A 20,110-nucleotide genomic window follows, 5' to 3' on the forward strand; every position below is an offset into this window, starting at 1 on the left:
GATGTATAAAAATATGCCACACTATTATACAAGCACCACAGTTTTTCACAGCTACAGCTGGATGCATATCTGTGAATGGAGAGAAATGGAAGGTGATGGTGTTCAACTGTGTGTTAGGTTAGATATCAAACCTTCCTTTAGAACACAATGATATTAGAATACAGACATGTATAAGATGAGGAGTTTAAATCCAGTAGCTGTTCAGCAGTTTCCACAAATCAGTTTGTATCGATCTTGTAAAGTAATTTAAATTCATCAATTTACCAAGTAATTTAAATTCAGCAAAGTAATGATGGCAGAGACATATGCCAAAAGCTTCAGGCAGAACTCCACAATTTTATTCCAAAGTCTGCTTTGCTGAAAATTATGTACTTAATTTTTTACTTTTTTAAAAAAGTATGGAAGAACTATCTGGCATGTTGCTCACTTGGGGTTTGTCTTTTATAAACTGGTAATGGGAATACACACATGCTGAAAGTTAAAGGAGTACAAGGCTGAGTCCAGTTAGATACTTTGGTGATAGGAACAATATAATTAATTTTCCCACAACATCAAATTTAGGTTGTATCTGTGCAGTCTCTAAACCAAGGCTCATTTTCCCTCCACAGTTTATCATCAATGCCTCCACTTCTCTTGAGAACAAAAGTACCTATTGTTGATATACAGCTTTGCGACCAACTCCTTTGAGAACCTCTGGGCTCGCTCTCTGTTGGCCTCAATTTCTATCATCCTGTCCTGGGGAATTTCATCCAGGCTTTGAGATTGTATAAGGAGCAATTCATTCACTTTTGCTTTGACCGAAGATCTGTGAAATAGACAATGCGTACTGTCTTGTGCAGACTCAGCTTTAACAGCATACCGTGGTAGTGAATACCTTGCATGGCAATGTTCATCAGCCATGAGATGACGCCAGGGCCCACATCCTGCACTAGAAGAAGAACACCATGAACATGACAGGTTCCTGCCTTGTCCATGATGCCCATATGTGGGTGTCCTATCCAACCACAGCTACTGATTCAAAGATGGCTGGCTCCTTGGTGAGAATATTCCCCTGATGCACCCACCTTCTAAGTCATTTCACAGAATCACAGAATTGTTTAGGTTGGGAGGGACTTCTTGAGGTCATATAGTCCAACATCCCTATTCAAGCAGGGTCAGCTGCAGTTGGTTGTCCAGGTTCATGTCTAGTTGGGTTTTGAATATTTCCAAGGATGGAAAACCCACAACCTCTTTGGGCAACCAGCTCCATGGAATTTCGTGGTTTTTGGATTTCTGCCCATTGCCTCTTGTCCTGTCAGTGGGCACCTCTGAAAAGAGCTTGGCTCCTTCCTCTTCATTGGCTCATATGAGGTGTTTATACACACTGATGAGATTCCCCCCGAGCCTCTTCTTCTGCAGGCTGAACAATCCCAGCTCTCTCAGCCTCTCTTTATATGAAAGATGCTCCAGTCCCACAATCATCTTCGTGGCTGGACTCACTTCAGTCAGTCCATATCTTTCTCATATTGGGGAGCCCAGAACTGGACACAGTATTCCAGATGTGTCCTCACCAGTGCTGAGCAGAAGGAAAGGATCACCTCCCTCAAACTGCAGGTAACAGTCTACCTAATGCAGCCCAGGAGGCTGTTGGCCTTCTTTGCTGTGCAGGTGCATTTCTCACGTTCAATTTGCTATCCACCAGGACCCCCAAGGCCTTTCTTCCAAAGCTGCTTTCCAGTCAGTCAGACCCCAGCATGTACTGGTGCATGGTGTTATTCCTCCCCAGGTGCACGATTTTTCATTTCCCTTTGGTGAACTTTGTGAGATTCCCCTCAGGCCAGTTCTTCAGCCTGCCAAGGTCCCTCTGAATGGCACAATCATTTAGTGCATCAGCTACTCCTCCCAGTTTTGCATTGTTTGCAAACTTGCTGAGGGTGCACTCTGTCCCATCAACCAGGCCATTAATGAAGACATTAAACAGTATTTGCCCTAGTACCAATCCGAGAGGTACAGCACTAGTGACTTGCCTCCAACCGTACTTTGTGCCACTGATCACAATCCTCTGGGCCCAGCCACTCATCCAGTTTTCAGTCCTCCTCACTGTGTACTTTGTCAGCTTACATTTAAGGATGTTGCAGGAGACAGTCTCAAAGGCTTTACTAAAAGACCAGGTAAATATCATCCATTGCTTTATCCATATCTTATCAAGTCAGCTGTCCTATCAAGGATATCAGGTTGGTTAAGCATGGTTTCCCCTTTGTCAATCCATGCTGATTACTCCCAATCACCTTCTTGTCCATGTGTTTGGAATGGTTTCCAGGATTAGTTGCTCCATCACCTTTCCAGGGATTGATGTGAGGCTGACTGACCTGTAGTTTCCTGGATCCTTCTTACTCTTTTTGAAGATAGAGGTGGTGACATTTGCTTTCTTCCAGTCTTCAGGAACCTCTCCCAGTTGCCAAGACCATTCAAAAATAATTGAGAGCGGCCTCATAGTGACATCAGCCAGCTGCCTCAGCACTTGTGGGTGCTACTTGTCAGGCCCCATGAACTTATGTATGTCCAGTTTGTTTAAGTGCTCTAAGGTTAGCGCCCTAACCTTGTTCTCCTCCACTGAGGGAAGTCTTCATTGATCCAGATGTTCCCCCTGGTCTCCAGGTCCTTGAACTTCTGAAGGTCAGTCTTACTAGTAAAGACTGAGGCAAAGAAGGCATTGAATACCTCAGCCTTTTCTGTGTCCTGTGTCACCAGTTCCCCTGCCCCATTCAGCAGCAGGCACACATTTTCCCTTGTCTTACTTCTGCTGTTTATGTACTTGTGGCGTTCTTTTTTGCTGCCTTTCCCGTCACTTGCCAGATTCAACTCCAGGTCAGCCTTGGCTTTTCTAACCCTATCCCTGCAATATTGGACACCAACTCTATACTCCTTTTGGGTCATCTGCCCCTGCTTCTACCTCTTTAACACTCCCTTTTTATAAGTTCAGTCAAGAGCTCTTTGCTTATACCATGCAGGACTCCTGATGCCTTTGCTTGATTTCCTACTTGGCAGGATAGGCTTTCTTGAGCTTGGAGGAGGTGATCCTTGGATATCAACCAGCTCTCCTGGATTCCTCTACTCTCCATGGCCATACCCCATGGGATTCTTCCAAGCGTATCTCTGAAGAGGTTGAAATCTGGTCTCCTGAAATCCAGGGTTGTGGTACTCATTTTTGCACTGCTTCCTCCTCTTAGGGTATTGAACTCTTACCATCTCAAGGCTGCTCCTGACTTTCACATCCCTGACACATTCTTCCTTGTTTGTAAGTATCAAATCCAGCAGAGCACCCTTCCTCGTTAGCACCTATGCCAGGAAGTTGTCGCCAATGCACTCCAGGAATCGCCTAGATTGCTTGTTCACTGCTGTGTTGTCCTTCCACCAGCTATCAGGGTGGTTATAATTCCCCCATGATGTGTGTCCCTTCCAAATCAACATCTGAAGCAAGAAAAGATCGACAGACAGCACACTTATCTTGACTACTATCAGCAGGATAGAGTGTCCTCTATCCACAAGCTCTCTCATGTTTACCCCCTATTTTTGAAGAAAGTCTTCCCATAAGAGACTCCATCTACTCCCTCCAGCTGAGATTTTTCACCCTCTACCCATTGATAAAAGAAACGATGACCTTGCCCCCTCATCGCCATAAAAATGAAGGCTTCTGACATCCTGAAAACACAATGACACTGGCTGCATCAGTCTGGCAGTGCCCTGAAAAGTGCTCTGGAAAGTGTCAATGACATCTTCAGTGGTTACAGCATTCTGCACACTTGCTTCCAGCAAGAAAGGGAAGCATTATGCCTAGAGGAAGAAGGTGAAAACAGCCCAGGCAGAATGAATACGAAAGGGTGAACAGGGACGGGCTCAACAAGGACATTTGTTCCTTGCAGTCCTAACAGATCCTGTAGCAGAGCCCTGGCAGCAGCAGCACAAAGATACTCAAGAGCTGGTATGCTGGATGACAAGAGAACAGTGTCACACACTTTGCCATGGAAACCAGGCATGAAAACAACTAGAAGGTGTCTGCTTTTAAAGGAAACAGCACAGGTAGAGAGACAGGTCAAAAGCCATGTGAAGAAGTAGTTTGTATCACATATAATCTCAAAAATGAGAGGAATAGCTAAAGAAAATGCACCACATCTGAGCTCCTGTATCTTTCAGATCACATGTGGTCTCTGCCCATGGGGGCTCTTCTCTGAAAATCAGCAGTGCCTACGTCATCCCCCCATGGAAGCAGTGTGCTCTGGCCTGGCAGTGGAATCCTGGTGCTGGGTACTCTGTTGACCTCCTGTTACCAACTGCCCAGCCTTCCTGCCCTCCCCTACAGTGACAGACACTTCTTGCCAGTGATGGATTCTTCCTGGTTGATGTCAATGAGGTAGTTAAAAACAGCTACAACTTACCCCACCTGCAATGTACACTGCATTCTTGATAAGCTATGGGATGTGGCTGACAGTGAAACCTGGCAGTGCCCTGGCTCCTATGCCACTGTTGTAAGCTAAGCCTGTAAGAGTAGAGGGTCGATAGAGTGTGGGGGACCTGCACATCTTACCCAGGACCCCAATCCACTTCCCTCACCTTTACTCACACTCCCTTTCTCCCCATCCCTCTGCATCTTATTTCAGAGATAATCCTCCTCTTCTTTCCCAGTGAGAAACTGCAAGCCAGTAATCCACCATACACACTACAGGGGCATACATACATACTCACAGAGTGGTTTGGCTGTTTGATGCCAAAAGTAAGGGCACCGTTAATCATCCTGTCTCCCTGCTGCCTCCCTGACTGCTAGTGGCAACAGGACCAAAGTTTGGGAGGAGCTAGCGTAGCTAGGTCAGCTGTCCATACTGGGGCCATCCTGAGGCACAAAACTCTGCGTCCAGCACTGACAGTGCTGCTTTTTTCTGCCCATGCCAAGTGCACCTGGAGCCTTCTGTTACACAGGGCTCTCTTATGAAGGGAGAGTGAGTGATCCTCCAAGGTAATCGTAGCAATCATGACGAAGGAGCAGGAGCGTGTAGAAGCACGAAAGAGAGGGAAGTCTGGGATTTGAATATGGTAAGTTGTCCCTGCACTCAAGTTGCTTTTCTTTTACTGCAGCATTGGAGAACTCCCTCAGAATGACGCTGCCTGCATGTCTCTGCGTTGTGCAAATGCTGGAAAAAGTTGTCTACACAGCAGCAGATGAATCGCAGACAAATGCAGTCAGCTATTTGGAAGAGCCAGCTATATGTTTGTCTAAACCTACCTATTTCCAATCAGATAAAGTATACCTAGAATGTTTGCAATAGAGAAATTTACTATGCAGTTTAAATATAAACAATATGGATAATAAACCAAAGCAGTCATAAATTATACAATGCTGTGTAATCTGCTTAATTTGTAAAATAATAAGTGAGTAGGTTATTCTATAACAATTGCCAGTTTTACTCTAGTATATACAGTAAATTAAGCTGTGAAACTATGTTTTCACATAACTAATTCTTCTTATGTGTAGAGCTTTTGTTTCTTTTTAACCAGGGTTTTGATTTTCAGTCTATGCTATTTCATAAAAGAATTTAGGATAGAATTGAATAAAATAGAATAGAATAAATAGAATAGAATAGAATAGAATAGAATAGAACAAAACAGAACAGAACAGAATAGACTATTTCAGTTGGAAGGGACCTACAACGATCATCTAGTCCAACTGCCTGACCAACTCAAGGCTGACCAAAAGTTAAAGCATGTTGTTAATGGCATTGTCCAAATGCCACTTAAACACTGACAGGCCTGGGGCATCGACCACCTCTCTAGGAAGCCTGTTCAGTGTTTGACCACCCACTCAATAAAGAAATGCTTCCTAATATCAAGTCTGAACTTCCCCATTTGTAAAATACTGTTTTAATATTTATTTAAAAAATAACAAAATCTTGAATGCGTCACTTCCAAATGGTGTATTTCTTACTTCATTTTAGGTTAAAGTTATGAGAAAATTAAGGTGGCAAGAGTAAATGTACATTACTTCCTTTTAAAAGTTTCAAAAGCCAAAAGCAGGAGTCATGGGAATAATGCTACAACTGTGAAACAAGAAAACAAAATCCAAAGAAGCAAAATTAAGGTTAAAGCCCTTAACCATTTTGCTGAAGGGTATGCAGCATTCATAGCCCTCAAAATCAAAGAATGGTGAAAGGTTCCTCCACTAATGAGGCAAAGTAAGATAAGCTAGTGGTAAAATAGTCACTAAATTTGATAATAAATGTATATCCCTTCTGTGTACATACTGTTGGGTGCACTGAAACACATGGAAATAACATTAGAAGACATTCATATGACATTGTTGTTTAGACAGACTGAATCGTTTCAGGGGAAATGTTTCTTATTTTTCTCCTTTACTCTGTTTTCCTGAATTTTCAGTTTTAATGGTGGTATGGTTTAACCCGGCAGGCAGCTAAACACCACACAGCCGTTCGCTCACTCCCCAGCCCCCACAGTGGGATGGGGGAGAGAATCGGAAAACAAAAAGTAAAATTCATGGGTTGAGATAAAGACAGTTTAATAGGACAGAAAAGGAAGGGACAATAATAATAAAAGAATATACAAAGTAAGGGATGCACAATGCAATTGCTCACCACCCACCAACCGATGCCCAGCCAGTCCCCGAGCAGCGCCGCGCCCCCCAGCCAGCTTTCCCCCAGTTTATGTACTGAGCATGACGTCACATGGTATGGAACAACCCTTTGGCCAGTTGGGGTCAGCTGTCCTGGCTGTGCCCCCTCCCAGCTTCTTGTGCCCCTCCAGCCTTCTCAGTCAGTAGAGCATGGGAAGCTGAGAAGTCCTTGACTAGTGTAGGCACTGCTCAGCAACAACTAAAACATCGGTGTGTTATCAACATTGTTCTCATCCTAAATCCAAAACACAGCACTGTACCAGCTACTAGGAAGGAAATTAACTCTATCCCAGCGGAAACCAGGACAAATGGAAATGCTTATTTTTTTCTTCCATTCTTCTATTTTCCTGAATTTTTATTAGATAGATAACTCAGAAGTTTTTCAAGCAAAATCAGGGGTGGACATTATAAATAATGCTTGGAAGTACAGCCTAATATTTTCCTTACAGAAAAATACTGTAATTATATCTCTGATTGTTATCAAATCAATAACCACTTTTGGTTAACATTATACTGTGTATTTTTATATGCATATAGGATACAGAAGTCCATTTTAGGTATGCTGAGTACAGCTCTTTGTGATAATTACAATTTATTTTTAAGTGATGAATTTCAGATCTCTTTCATGACCTGATTTATATAAAAGTTTTATAATAAGCATTTTCCAATATTAAAATTTCTTTAAAATAGAGTGAGAAATCAATTATTTTTTAATATAGGTTCAAATAGCTTGTGAACTTACATCACACGATTGACTAATGCACTCTAAGCAAGAAACCAAACTGCAGTAGCTATGAAACAGTAAGCATAAAACTGCTGTATTTCTAGGCATATAATCACGTAAGTAAATAAATTAGATCTTAGATACTACAGAAGTGGGTTCACAGAATAGCTACTTCAAAGGATGCTGATCTTTTTAAGTGCCTTAACCTGTAAAGCTATGAAAGTTACCAAATATCCAGGCACAGCACTTCCCACAATTAGAAATGCTGTTAATCTGGTTGTTTGTTGACAATCAAGCTTACTTCTTTCCAAAATTAAAACCTGCAATTATACCATAGCTAGCAGGTGTATGTTTTGTATATATTTGGGATTATCAAAAGATGTTTTTCATCACCTTCTTTCCATTCCTTTTTTAAATCTAAAAAATTAATTGGTTTAGTGCACTTCTGCAGCACTTCGTTTTCTGGAATGGCATGGAATAAGGCTGTGTGACTTTTCACTAGAGAAACCCCAACAAAAAGTAGCTACATAAAACAGATCCTAGAAGGAATAGAAAAACCCCCACAAATATTCTATTTATAATGTTTGTGATGTGTCTCTTCATGGGAATACTAAATTTAAAACATCACAGTATTACAGGAGTTCTGACTGTTTAAGTGTTTATAGCTAGTCATTTCAAGCAAAAATAATCAAGAAGGAAATAAAGCTCTAAATACAGTCTATTAACTTCTTCCTGCAAGCATTCTATGACACAAGAAACATGTTGCTTTTTTCCTAGTTATTAACAACAGATTAAAAAAAGAGCAAGACAAAAGTCTCTTCATACAATATAATTATGCATATTTTTTAGAAGACACATAACTTACATCTTCTTTCAGGATGAGACTAAGATCAGTCAAAGGACTTGAGAACTTCCAGAAGTTTGACATTTTCACTACATCCAACTGTTTGGAAAACTGATCTGGTGAAAGTCCACATGGGTTAGAACACAGTGAAGACATAGTGCTTTTGAAAATCCCATTCCAAATTTTTGTAGGCTTATATTACATATGAAAATACATATGAGAATTTTACCAAACCTATAGCACAAATTCCTCACTTCCAAAATTAGGAAATGCCAGAATTTGTGTGATTTTAATTTTTTCTGTTCTGTTTCTGATTCCCACATTTTTATATGCATATATAGCTTTTAATATCATGGTCACATACTGCATTTTCCTCCAGATCCTCAAATCATCAGTGCCCAGAATACACAATGAACAAATAATCAATATTCCTTGTCATCTCTTTTATTCAATATTAATCCCAAACACCATTGATCTTTTGGGAATCGAGAACGACAGTTTCATGTGAAGTTTGGAGGAAAGATTTTATTATAAAGCCTTGTGACTTTCCTCTTTCTCTTCTCTCCTGTTCCTTTCTCCTCTTCCTTCAGCTCTTGCCTCAGACCCATTTCACCTCCTCTCAGCTCCTCTCTTTGTTCCACTCCGATGGACCTCTCCGCTGCTGCGTTACCCAACACGTGACAACACAGGTCTTCACACACGGAAACAAAACCACGGCTAAGAGAGACTCTCTCTCTTGCAGGCAGCTCCCTCAACCAGCTTGAATTTCAGCTGCCGAAGCAGCTTGCACACAGGGAAAGGGGTGGAAACACACAGCTGAGGACGGTGCCAGAGCCGGACTTGGGCAACCTAGGGTGAGACTGGCTTAAGCTGCCGTTGAACCACCCTGTGAGTGACACAGGAACTTGCCCTTCCCTGGCATGGGGCCGTGCCATGAACCCATGCATAAAGGGAACAGAAACACGCTCTTACGCTGGGGATAGTAGGCTCCATCCACACCAAAACTTTGTACATCTTGCTAAAATCTCTCTTTGTCCTTCTGTCTTAATATTGACACTCAGTGGCTAGCGTAACAGAATGGAGGTAACATGAAACAATTTATTACAACTTATAAACAAGTTTCCATAGGTTTTTAGTTTGTTTCTTTGTTTGTTTTTCCTTAAATAAGGCTTGAATGTGTTACAAAGCTCTTGTGCGTTCACTAGCCTGCACAGTTGCCCTCAACGGGGATTTCCCTGGCTATACGCAAGTTCAGAGACCAGCACGTGGCAACTCAGGCTGAGCACAAAGCAGGGCACAGGATGAAGCTACAAAGTCCTTTGTAGCAATAAGCATTTTTACCTGTTATCCAATGCTTAACAACTACTTAATATCATCTTTTTCAGATTATCTTAATAATGAATACTGTTCTTGTTTTGTATGATGCAGCTCTCTTAAACCTCTATTACATTATATTTGCCTGAGGATACACAGAGAAGTTTGCTAAAAAATTTCTGTTCCAACTCCTACCAGCTAAAAAGCATAGGGTCCACTATACATTGAGCATAAACAGTACATAAATGGACACATATAAACTTCAGGAATACAGAACAGAACTGTCATAAAATACATGTCTCTCTCTCTATATATATATGTGAACATATATGTGTGAAGAGTTGCACAACCCACACATCTCCACTAGATCCTGCAGAATAGCATAGAATAACGTCCAGGTATAGAGATGATGAACAGGTGCTGCACTTATTTGTCATTCAGCAGAGCTGTGGGATGCAGCAATTAAAGGTGTGAATTCGAAACAGGAAGAACAAAGGGATTCCAGCTGGAGACAGCATGACACTGCTCTGCTGACCCAAGCAGAAAAGGGAACAAGTTGTAAATTACTGGAAAAAAGTTTTGTAAAAGGAAGCCATGTTATATAGGCATCAGTGGTCTTTCTACACCACACAGAGCTTAATGTATGAATACACATTAGATTTAAGTATAGATATCCACGCAACATGTTAGAAAAAAATTCTTTACATATAGTTATTTACACAAACGTACACATGATTAGATAAAGAGCTGTACAAATACATGTATCACTAAGCAGGATACTCTGTTGATTCTCCTATTAGCTTTTTTCACAGATATATATATATATATCATACTTCCAAACAGTTAAAGATTTTTAATTCTCTGTCTGCTTCTTTAAAACTCATAAAAGTACTTACTGTGATGAAACTCACTTTTAAAACTGCAGAGACTGCTGCGTGCCTAAGCGAGCCATTATTTGCTGGCTCATAATCATCTTCTCTGTGTCTGTTAGAATCACTGATGCATTAATTGCTTATCAAAATTTGAAACAGTTCATGAGTCACTCTGAAGATAAAATAAATAAATATTAATGAGCCAATTTCAACAGAATTCGTGTCCTCTGCCTCTTAAAGCTGAAAGACTGTATTTATTACATGTCAGAATTAGGTCTTGATACCTAATGTATAGGCAAACATGAAATATACTCAAGCCATACTCAGCAAATCAGAACTGACTGACTAGATCACCATGTTTCAAGGGATCAAGTCATCATAGTCTTGTTTGACCAAATGATAGATCAAAGAGAGAAAGGACCGGTCAATTATAACATAGAGATTAAGTGAAAGATATGTCTAAATGCATAGGTCTGATGCAGATTGAGTGAAAAATGAAATATTTAGGTTTTAAAGTTTGGAAGTGTTTCTATATGAGAAGATCTTAACACAACAGAAGTAAACACTCGATCTTCAAACAAACACATTGGCACAAAATATCATTACATAAGAAATTTTAGTATCCCTTACTTCATATGAGGGAAGGGGAGAAGGAAGGCATAGAGTTTTCAGGAATATCAAAATAAAGCATTTTATTTTGGATCAATCTGAAATTTTCATTAAGCCAAAAGACCGGGTGGAGGGCTCTTCACCCATTTAATTTTTTACTGAAGTTGAGCGAAATATATTATTTTGGAGAGTAAAAACTTTCATTTTGAAAACGTGAGTGTGCTGAGAGACTCTTAAGTCTGGGCCAGTGCTGCTTCACTGTTGAAAATCCAAGTCTAAAACTCTTCAAACTAAATGACCCAGGATGAAACAGGAAAAAGAAGGCCTTCCCTTGAGCCTTTACTTTCTTATTCTAGCTTGTTCCTGAAAATTATAGGCAAAAAAGATCCCTCAAAAATCTGAGGAGGAACAGGGAATATCCCTAAAAGGCAACTGTAGCTCTGAAACATAATAGGAATGAGACAGACATTAGTGAGCCACTTTTGAGCCAAACTGTTAGTGAAAAAACTTTAAAAAAAAAAATCACAGTTTTTCTCAAGGAAGTTCAGCAGCAGGAGATTCTGGCTAATGTAGCTGGCTGGTATAAAGCAGATAAAATGGGAAATTCATAGAAATGGGCAATTTCCCTGTTACTCACTGACTACAAGCAGGTTGAAGAACCCATTTTAATAGACTGTGGGTCTTAGTAAGAAATGAAGAATCCTCTATTTGTTATATTAGGTCAAGTTGTTTATTGCCAGAGGTCATATCAGCTGCTTAGCAGAAGACGCTGCTTCAACTTCAGCTAGTCACGTAAAGAGGCAGGTTGTGGTAGTCCTAGAAGTATTACCGCACCTCAGCTGATGCCACGCCAGAGTGACACCCAGGCACAAACAGACCTGTGTACCCTGTAAAACTAAAGGCATCTCCCCAGATCACGATATTCGACCCAGCTTTAAACACAGAATATGTCACTGTCAGTGAAGTCTGAATGTAAGAATACAGAGAAAAAAATAATTACAAAATGTATCGTGGATTAAATGTAACATAGGAAGAATTAGAATTTTGCTACTTACATCACCTTCACAAATTTGCAGATATACTAACTTTCTTTCTAATGTGTAGCTAAATAATGTGTATTTTCCTTAATGGTATATTAAAACTCTTCACTTCATGGATTCACAGCTAACATAGCTCTCGCATAACTTGCTTTCTCTCTTAAGCATATGTAAGGAAGGATTTGGTTCATGTTACAAATGAACTCTGCTACTTTCTCTGAAGCCTACAAAATTATGCAAATAATTATGCAAAGTCATAGGTTATTTAAGACAGGCCACTGGAATCTAAAAGAAGGATTGTTTAAATTTACCTTTATGTGCATATAAGATAACAATGAAGCGATTAAACAATTTACTTATATTAATGAAAAACACTTTTTGTGCTCCTAAAAATTATTCCCAGTATGTCGTATAACAAGTGTCCAATCTGTAAACAAATATAATTGCTGAGATCTAACACTCTCATTTACACAAATATCAGATTTAAATTAAATTACATTTTAAATTAAATTAATATTAATTTATAAATTAAAATTTTAAATTAAATTAAATTCTGTTTTTACAGAATATTTGTGGAATTAGTTTTTCACCAGATAATTTACTTTCCTCTCATTAATATTTTAAGCTTCCAAACTTAATGACACATTCCACTGTTCACCCTTGTTCGGTAGAACTTAACAGATGCAGTTGTAGAGTTAAACCTAAAGCTATTCAGTGCACCTACTGAAAATGTTAACTTCTAAATAAAAAGGGTGAAGGAACAGAAGTTTCCATTGCATTGTGCAACAAAAATTTTCACTCACCAACATTTTGAAAAAAGCTGTGGTTTCATGGGACATGGGAAAAGATAAATTCCACACAAGAATTCTTTTCAGTTTGAAAAGCCGTTACTGTAAATGCTGCCAAAATGCTGAAGCTCCACTTGATGTGAAACTTGTGAATAGAATATGGGAAATTAGCAGGTCATGTGCACGATTAAAATAAAAACTGGCAGTGCTGGAAAAATGCGTTGTCAAATAAAGCTGAACTCAGATACGAATGTGTTCACCACCATAAAATTGGCCAAACAAGTAATAGTTATCAGTGTTACTTTTCTTAGTGTCACGTTTGCACCGAGCGTGGATAAAAACAGCTTCTTACCTGCTCAGATAATTCTGGCCCATTGATACGAGCCTGTACGACAGCGTCATTAACAAGTGCATGAAAGTTTAGAAGCACGTGCTCAATGTCGTATGTTCCACTCATGGCACTTGAGAGCTCCTCCAGGGACTGAATATATCCCCGCCAGTGAAGATCAACTTCTGCCATGTTAGCTAAGCAGCCTCGGATGACGTTGAGGCAGTAGCCCATACAGGGCTTACTTAAAGTCAGCCCTTGGCAATGGGGGCAGTACTGCATTCTCAGTAAAGCTCTGCTGCAGTCTTTAGAGAAATGCAGATGATCTGTTGTGTTGATCACTTCAATCCCCAAATTCAGAGCCTGCAAGAATGTCCGGCTGGGTAACAGTGATCTTCCCAGTTGTCCTATGGCCTTTTGGGGAACGTTACCAAAGGGCCTGATGTCTCTTCTCGCCATTCGGAGGCACTCCGCATATTCCAGTGAAATGTCAGTCAGACCAGGGTTAATCACGTGGTTGTAGACTACTGGGAACAGGGTGTCAAAAAATCTGTTGACAAATTCCTCTGTGCTAACGTCTGTGCCAAATATGAAGAGTCCAACATCCGCGAAAAACTCCTGGACGTGTGTAGTAGCCTCAGCAGCCATGTTTCTATATGCATTGCAGAAAAGTGTGCTTGTGTAATTCTCAGCCAGTCTGATAAGCATTTCAAAGGTTTCTGTCATTAAAAAAAAAAAAAGTTCATAATTTTTAAAGTTTAAAAAATAAGAAATTAGGGTGAGAACTTAAAGCAATCACATCAGGACATCTTATATTTATCCCAAATGCATTTTTGCATTAGAATTTATGAAGAGATGAACTTCTCACAAACTGTGACAACTGTCTTTTGTATATAGGCAAACACCCTACAAGTAATGTTACGACACAATTAATAATCCATATGTTTTCTTGGCAGGATATATTAAACGCAGCCTAAAAAAATATGAAAGGAAATCAATTGTAAGCTAAGTTATTAAGTTACAAAATACAACAAAGCCCTTACATACATTAGCTCTCTCATCTCACGACTCATTCTGCAAGTTGCAATAGAAAGCTAAATGCTCTCAGCCACTCCACTTCAAGTCATTCCTCTTACCTGCCTAAATGGATGGGCAAAAGTATCGTTAAACAATTTAAACAACTCTTCCATTCCATTAAAACTTAGCTTTTAAAAGATCAAACAGTTTTGTCTTCTTGTCTTCCAAAGGAAGGAGATGTACCAAACACACATGAGAACGTGCTTTTAAACAACGCTGTTTGGTCTGGCAATTGCTATGGTCGAGCAATGTGCTGGAACGTGCAGAATTGCTCTCCTCGGGCACTGTGATGGACACACCCTCTCTGAGCCTCAAGTTCTGCATAACTGGTAAAGCCTGAATGGATAAACTTCCACTGAGTTTCATGGGCTAGGCGGCAATCCTTAAGCACACCGAGCAGCTTTTAATAAAACAGTTAAAGTACACTGGAGAAGTATTCTCTCCTGACTTGATCTATGACTTGCAGGTAAGGAAAAATGCTGGTTTTCAAAACAGAAAAAGAATGTTCGCATTGAGGAATTTCCTAGATCTGCCTGAGAAGCTTGCACTTCAGGGAAGGCAAAGGAGCAATATATAGATCAAAAGGAAACTTACCTTAGAGTTGAGAATAAAAATACATAGAAACATATATCACAAATATTAACCCATTTTATCCACTGGATGGCTATGACCAGTAACTTTCTTTTATTCATTCAAGCTTTACAAGTTTTCATTTATTTATTTTTTCACATTTATTTTTTTAATAGGACTCTATGGAAATAAAGTGAGGAAAAGCATGAAGTACAGTTAATACTGTCCAAATAGTGATATTAAAAACAGGCAGAATCAAATAGTGTCAAATTATGTCGAGCAATTACTGAAGCAATCTTAAGTCTGATGTTAAGTCACTGACTGAAAGGAATAGTAGAAAACTCAGAATAATTTTAATATAATAACCAAGACTGGCTATCACATATTTACTATGTATCTATGCATAAGAATAAATGTCTTATATTCTGATAAAAAGCTTGTTCAGGTCAGTGAAATGGTTCTCACTGACTTCAGTGGGTTTTAAATTGCACGCTTTGTGAAAAGATCACAGAGAAGACATTTAAACTAGTCTGCGTATACTTTCTATGCATTCTTTGTTTTCTCCAATAAAAAGGAGATACATAGTTATAAATCAGAGTCATTACCTCTATTCCTCTGCTACCTATTACCTATTAACTCTTAGTTTCATATTTCACACCACCCTTAAGACTGATTTTGCTATCTCTAGCAAAATTCCTCTAACATTCCTCTAACATTCACATAAGTAAGACAAAAAGTGTTGACTGCCCACAGTAAAGAGTAGGAAAGTGCATCCCGTTTGTCTTTTTTTTTCCCATTACTATGGCACATATATATGTGCATCTCTCCTAAAGTGAATTTCACTATAGTCATTCATACGTGCCAAATATCACAGTGATTCAGCAAAGGGTTTGATTTGTTTCAAAACTCAGACTCCTGAAGTCAGGACCCTGCATGGAGCTAGGCTCCCACCAATGGAGACCTATTCAATACAGCAAAGCCTCTTCAGTTTATCCCATGGGCTGACACGCAGAAGTGCCAGCTGAGGAACCCTGTAGACCACAGCTGCCTGCATCACCGCCGGCTCTGTGACTTTTCTCAACCTCAGCACCTCATGCCAGATCGTACCTGAGACACCTGCACTGCACCCCGTGTTTGTAGGTGTGCACATGTCTATGGGACACCCACGTCCTTCTGGAGCAGCAGATGAGACACAACATATCAGATAGGACGTATTAGATTGATCAAGATGCCCACTTTAAGGCAACTGAACTGAGGATGAGATCTCCACCAGCTATAAAAAAGGCAGTTTGGACACCTAGCTCCCATGGAGGCACATATACATGGACAGCTAAATCGCAGCCCTAAATATCCTACTGTGCATTATGTCTCATTTTTATTGGAGGGAACAAGGAACGCAAAGAAAGTACAATCCTACTATGGAGGCTTTATTTAGTTGCTGAAGAGGGTTTAGTACCATGTTCAATGGTAGATGCTGTTTATCTGCCTGTTCAGAAGGGCATGGGTATCCTGCAGGTCCTGTGTCACATCCGCAGGCTGTGTGTGTGTGGATGTTTTGCATTTAAAATGGCACTAGATGGCTGTGCCTAGACAACTAAATTATCACTGACTCAAGAACCCTTCATATAAAAGCTTGGAGCAGCCAGAATAACAAAGACAAAAATTTAAGTCAAAATGATTCTTGGTTTAGATGGTTTAAAATAATAAAGTGTGAAGAATATTAAAGCCTCCTAGGAAAATGTCTATTTTTGTAACTGTAGATTCAGTCTTTTACACAAATTTTGCCAATGCTTCAGAAGAAATTTGTTAAAGTAGGTAATGTTAGTAAAAGAATGATGTTATAATAATCTCTTTAGAATGACATGAATAAGGTTTTTATGACCCTTCTCAATTTTTTATTATTACGTTTCCTAGATGAAAACCATAAAGTATGTGATCTAAAATGTCTGTTACAATCCATGGCTGCAGTATCTTATTACCAATAGCACAAATATTAGATGAAAGAATAAATCATGCTGCACATGGATTATCAATAGATTTTACAATGTGGTCTAAACAATAACAAACCTTCAAGATTGAATTACATTGCTAGTGCCCCAGCAACCCACAGATGAATGAGTACAATAATCAACTGCATGATTTATTGACTATTTATGCTTTTCTAAACAGGCTTATAAAAAAGGTGGTGGCAAACTTTTTAGCAGGGCCTGTTGCGACAGGACAAGGGGGAATGGCTTCAAACTAAAGGGGGGTAGATTTAGACTAGATATAAAGAAGAAATTTTTTACGCTGAGGGTGGTGAAACACTGGAACAGGTTGCCCAGAGAGGTGGTGGATGCCACATCCCTGGAAACATTCCAGGTCAGGTTGGACGGGGCTCTGAGCAACCTGATCTAGCTGAAGCTGTCCCTGCCCACGGCAGGGGGGTTGGACTAGATGACCTTTAGAGGTCCCTTCCAACCCAAACTATTCTATGATTCTATGATAATACTGGCCACTTGTGTTTACGATTCTGCAGTATGCTGTCTAATTGTCATTTCAGGATTTCTTACAAAATTTGTTAATGACGTTTATTCTACTGGCATGTTTCCTACTTTATAACCGCGAAAGCTATTCCAGAGATTTGTTTTGCTCTTGGACAGCTTGAAGAATGACAAACAGCAAAGCAGACCTATGTTTACTTTCAATATTGAACAGCTCCTGTGAACACCTTATGATGGCAATCTGTGTCATTTACAACACTTTTCAAAGACTTCAGTGACAAATCAAGTTATGCTGGTTCAATACTGCAAGTGTATCATAGATTTAACAATGTGTTTCTCTATCTTTTAAGTCTATGGGCCCAGACTAACATCATCAGTCTTAATTATTCAGCCACATAAAAGAAGCGGTGAGTTTTCAATCAGTATAAATCCAATACATATAAAAGACATATTAAATATAACCAAGATGAGCCAGACAAGCTCTTTTTATTGTTATTAAATGATTTTTTAATCTGCAGGCTCAGTGCCTGTTATCTCCATCCTTTATGAGACCTTCATAGTAACCACTATGCAATATCCTACAGATACCTTCTGCAGCATTACTGTGAATAATGTCTAGCATTTACCATGGGTGACATGTCAACTTTATTTTTCTTTGGCTACACTTAAAATTATGATTTGTACACTCCTAAGTCAAAAATCAAGGATGTCAATATATTAACCCATTATTTTTTTTAAAGAACAGTAATATCTCTCTTCCTGGTTTTGCTAAGAAGGAACAAACCACAAGGCTAGGGAAAAAAAATGTAGATGAGCACTTTTTTATGTATTGCATTTATTCAGCTGATTCTTCATATCAGTACATATATACATTCTTTGTTGATACTAGTGTATTTAAGAAAGTGATCACAAAATTATGTAAAATAACTAGCAATCTTTCATTCACTTCCTTTAACCTTTCTGTTCCTGACAGCCACATGCAGTTGTACATTATAAAGACACCACAATGTAGTGATCAGTCCAGTGGATTACTGTCTTTAAAAGAGGACACAAAAGTATACATATGCCTTGTTTACTAGAACAACTCACAAAGAGAACAAAAAAGAAATATTGTTTTTTATTCCTGGACATTTATCAAACTTAATGGAAATATTGCACTGAATGAAATAGAATCTGGATCGGATTTTAAACCAGCCCTGCAATTCTCATCCTTAATAGTTTTGGCGGTGTCCTTCTACTACAGGTACCTTAGAAAATTAATTTGAAACAAATTTCTACGGAATCGCGTTGTTATAAAAGCAACTGTATTCTCTTAAGTTTACCCTTTCTTCACACAGATAAATGTTCTATACAAGCTGCTAAATGAGAAAATGCATGGTCTAAATTCTGAGTATTAACTTTTGAAACATCTATAGTACCTAACACAAAGATAGTCTAATAAATTAAAAATCCAGTATTAGTAGTGGGCCAACAAGTTGTGAAGTCTTATAATTCAGTATTAATCACCACCCTACATTACATATTATAAATTAATTCACACTTAGTCAGATTAAGATATAGAACTCAATAAATTATAACCAGACAGGTTAAAATCCATTCTTGAACTGTGGAGATAGTATTTAGCAAGAATGCCTTTCACAGTCCAGAGAGGATCCAAAACTGGTAAGTCTGGATTACCCTAAGTATCAGCCCATAATATACAGGAATCCAGATGACTAAATCCAAGCAAAAGCTGAAAAACCTAGTAATATTATGAATTTATTATGACTTGAAAAATCCTATGGGAAAGTATTAACCTGTTGCCAGTTGCCATTAATGTTCAGTGATCTCATATGTCTTCCTCCTGTTTATGGGCAGCGCAAATAATCCAGAAGCATCAAACTCTCTCTACTAAAGATTTATAGTCCAATCAAGTGTATCTTGCATACATTGTCCTATTGGAGTCAAGGGGAATGTCTCAGGTACAGTTTACAGCCTAGCAAACAAAAAGCATTCAAAAATTATGGAAAAGAATAATTATAGAAAAGAAATTAATCCACCCAGTATTACATACATATTATCTGTCTTTGTTTAAAATATATCAAATAGGGAAATACGTAAAGGTGGGAAATACAGTGTAATTATCCCTAACTACAAAGTAGTACACAGTGCCAGATATACTGCAAAATCCCCTAATCATTTATCATATCAGAAAAATGAGCTGGAAGAATAAAGTCTTCAAGACATATAAATGAACTATAAGGAATGAACTCATTAGGGCATTGCCTGTGAAGGTTATATGGGAGAGTGATCAAAAGGATAAGTGCCAGCGGAAGATATTCGAGACTCACTAAAACTGCTCCTCATTAACACATATTTCAAATTAATCCATTTCATAGATTATAGATTCACCACTGAAGTCAGTAGGAAAACAGGTAGAACAGATTAAACCTGTAGCCCAACCAACTCTGTGTTGCCAAGCGTTAGTGATACACCTCAGGCTTTACAGCCGTAACTACTCATAATAGACTTCAGAATTTGTCAGGTCTTGTTCGGTCTTGAATTTATTTTAGCTCTATTTGAAAAAAAAAATAAATTAAGAAACCTGAATTAGAATCACTTGTTCACTGTCTAAGTTGTTCTATGTTCAATGGCAAATTACTGAGATACTCAGATGTCAGGAGTTTCTTGCATATCCTGTGATTTTAAGTTTGGTTTATTTATATTGTAAATTTTTTTAGTTGTGGGTTTTGGGGTATTGTTTTTTTAAGATTTGTGCAACTGTGTAACTCTCACCCTTCAAAATATTACGCGGAGGACTAAAAAA

At 38.9% G+C, this 20,110-nt stretch overlaps 1 protein-coding gene across 1 annotated transcript in view; it reads right to left on the reverse strand.

The window, feature by feature from the left end:
* The window catches only part of GPC5 (glypican 5), a 137,887-nt gene that overhangs the window by 16,187 nt on the left and 101,590 nt on the right, over positions 1-20,110 (reverse strand). The window contains exon 3 of the mRNA XM_009332321.1: positions 13,199-13,893. Coding sequence (XP_009330596.1) covers positions 13,199-13,893 — 695 coding nt within the window. The remainder of the gene's footprint in view (positions 1-13,198; positions 13,894-20,110) is intronic.

The sequence above is a fragment of the Pygoscelis adeliae genome, unplaced genomic scaffold (genome assembly GCF_000699105.1).
Source record: "Pygoscelis adeliae isolate BGI_AS28 unplaced genomic scaffold, ASM69910v1 Scaffold18, whole genome shotgun sequence".
NCBI classification, from domain to species: Eukaryota; Metazoa; Chordata; class Aves; order Sphenisciformes; family Spheniscidae; genus Pygoscelis; species Pygoscelis adeliae.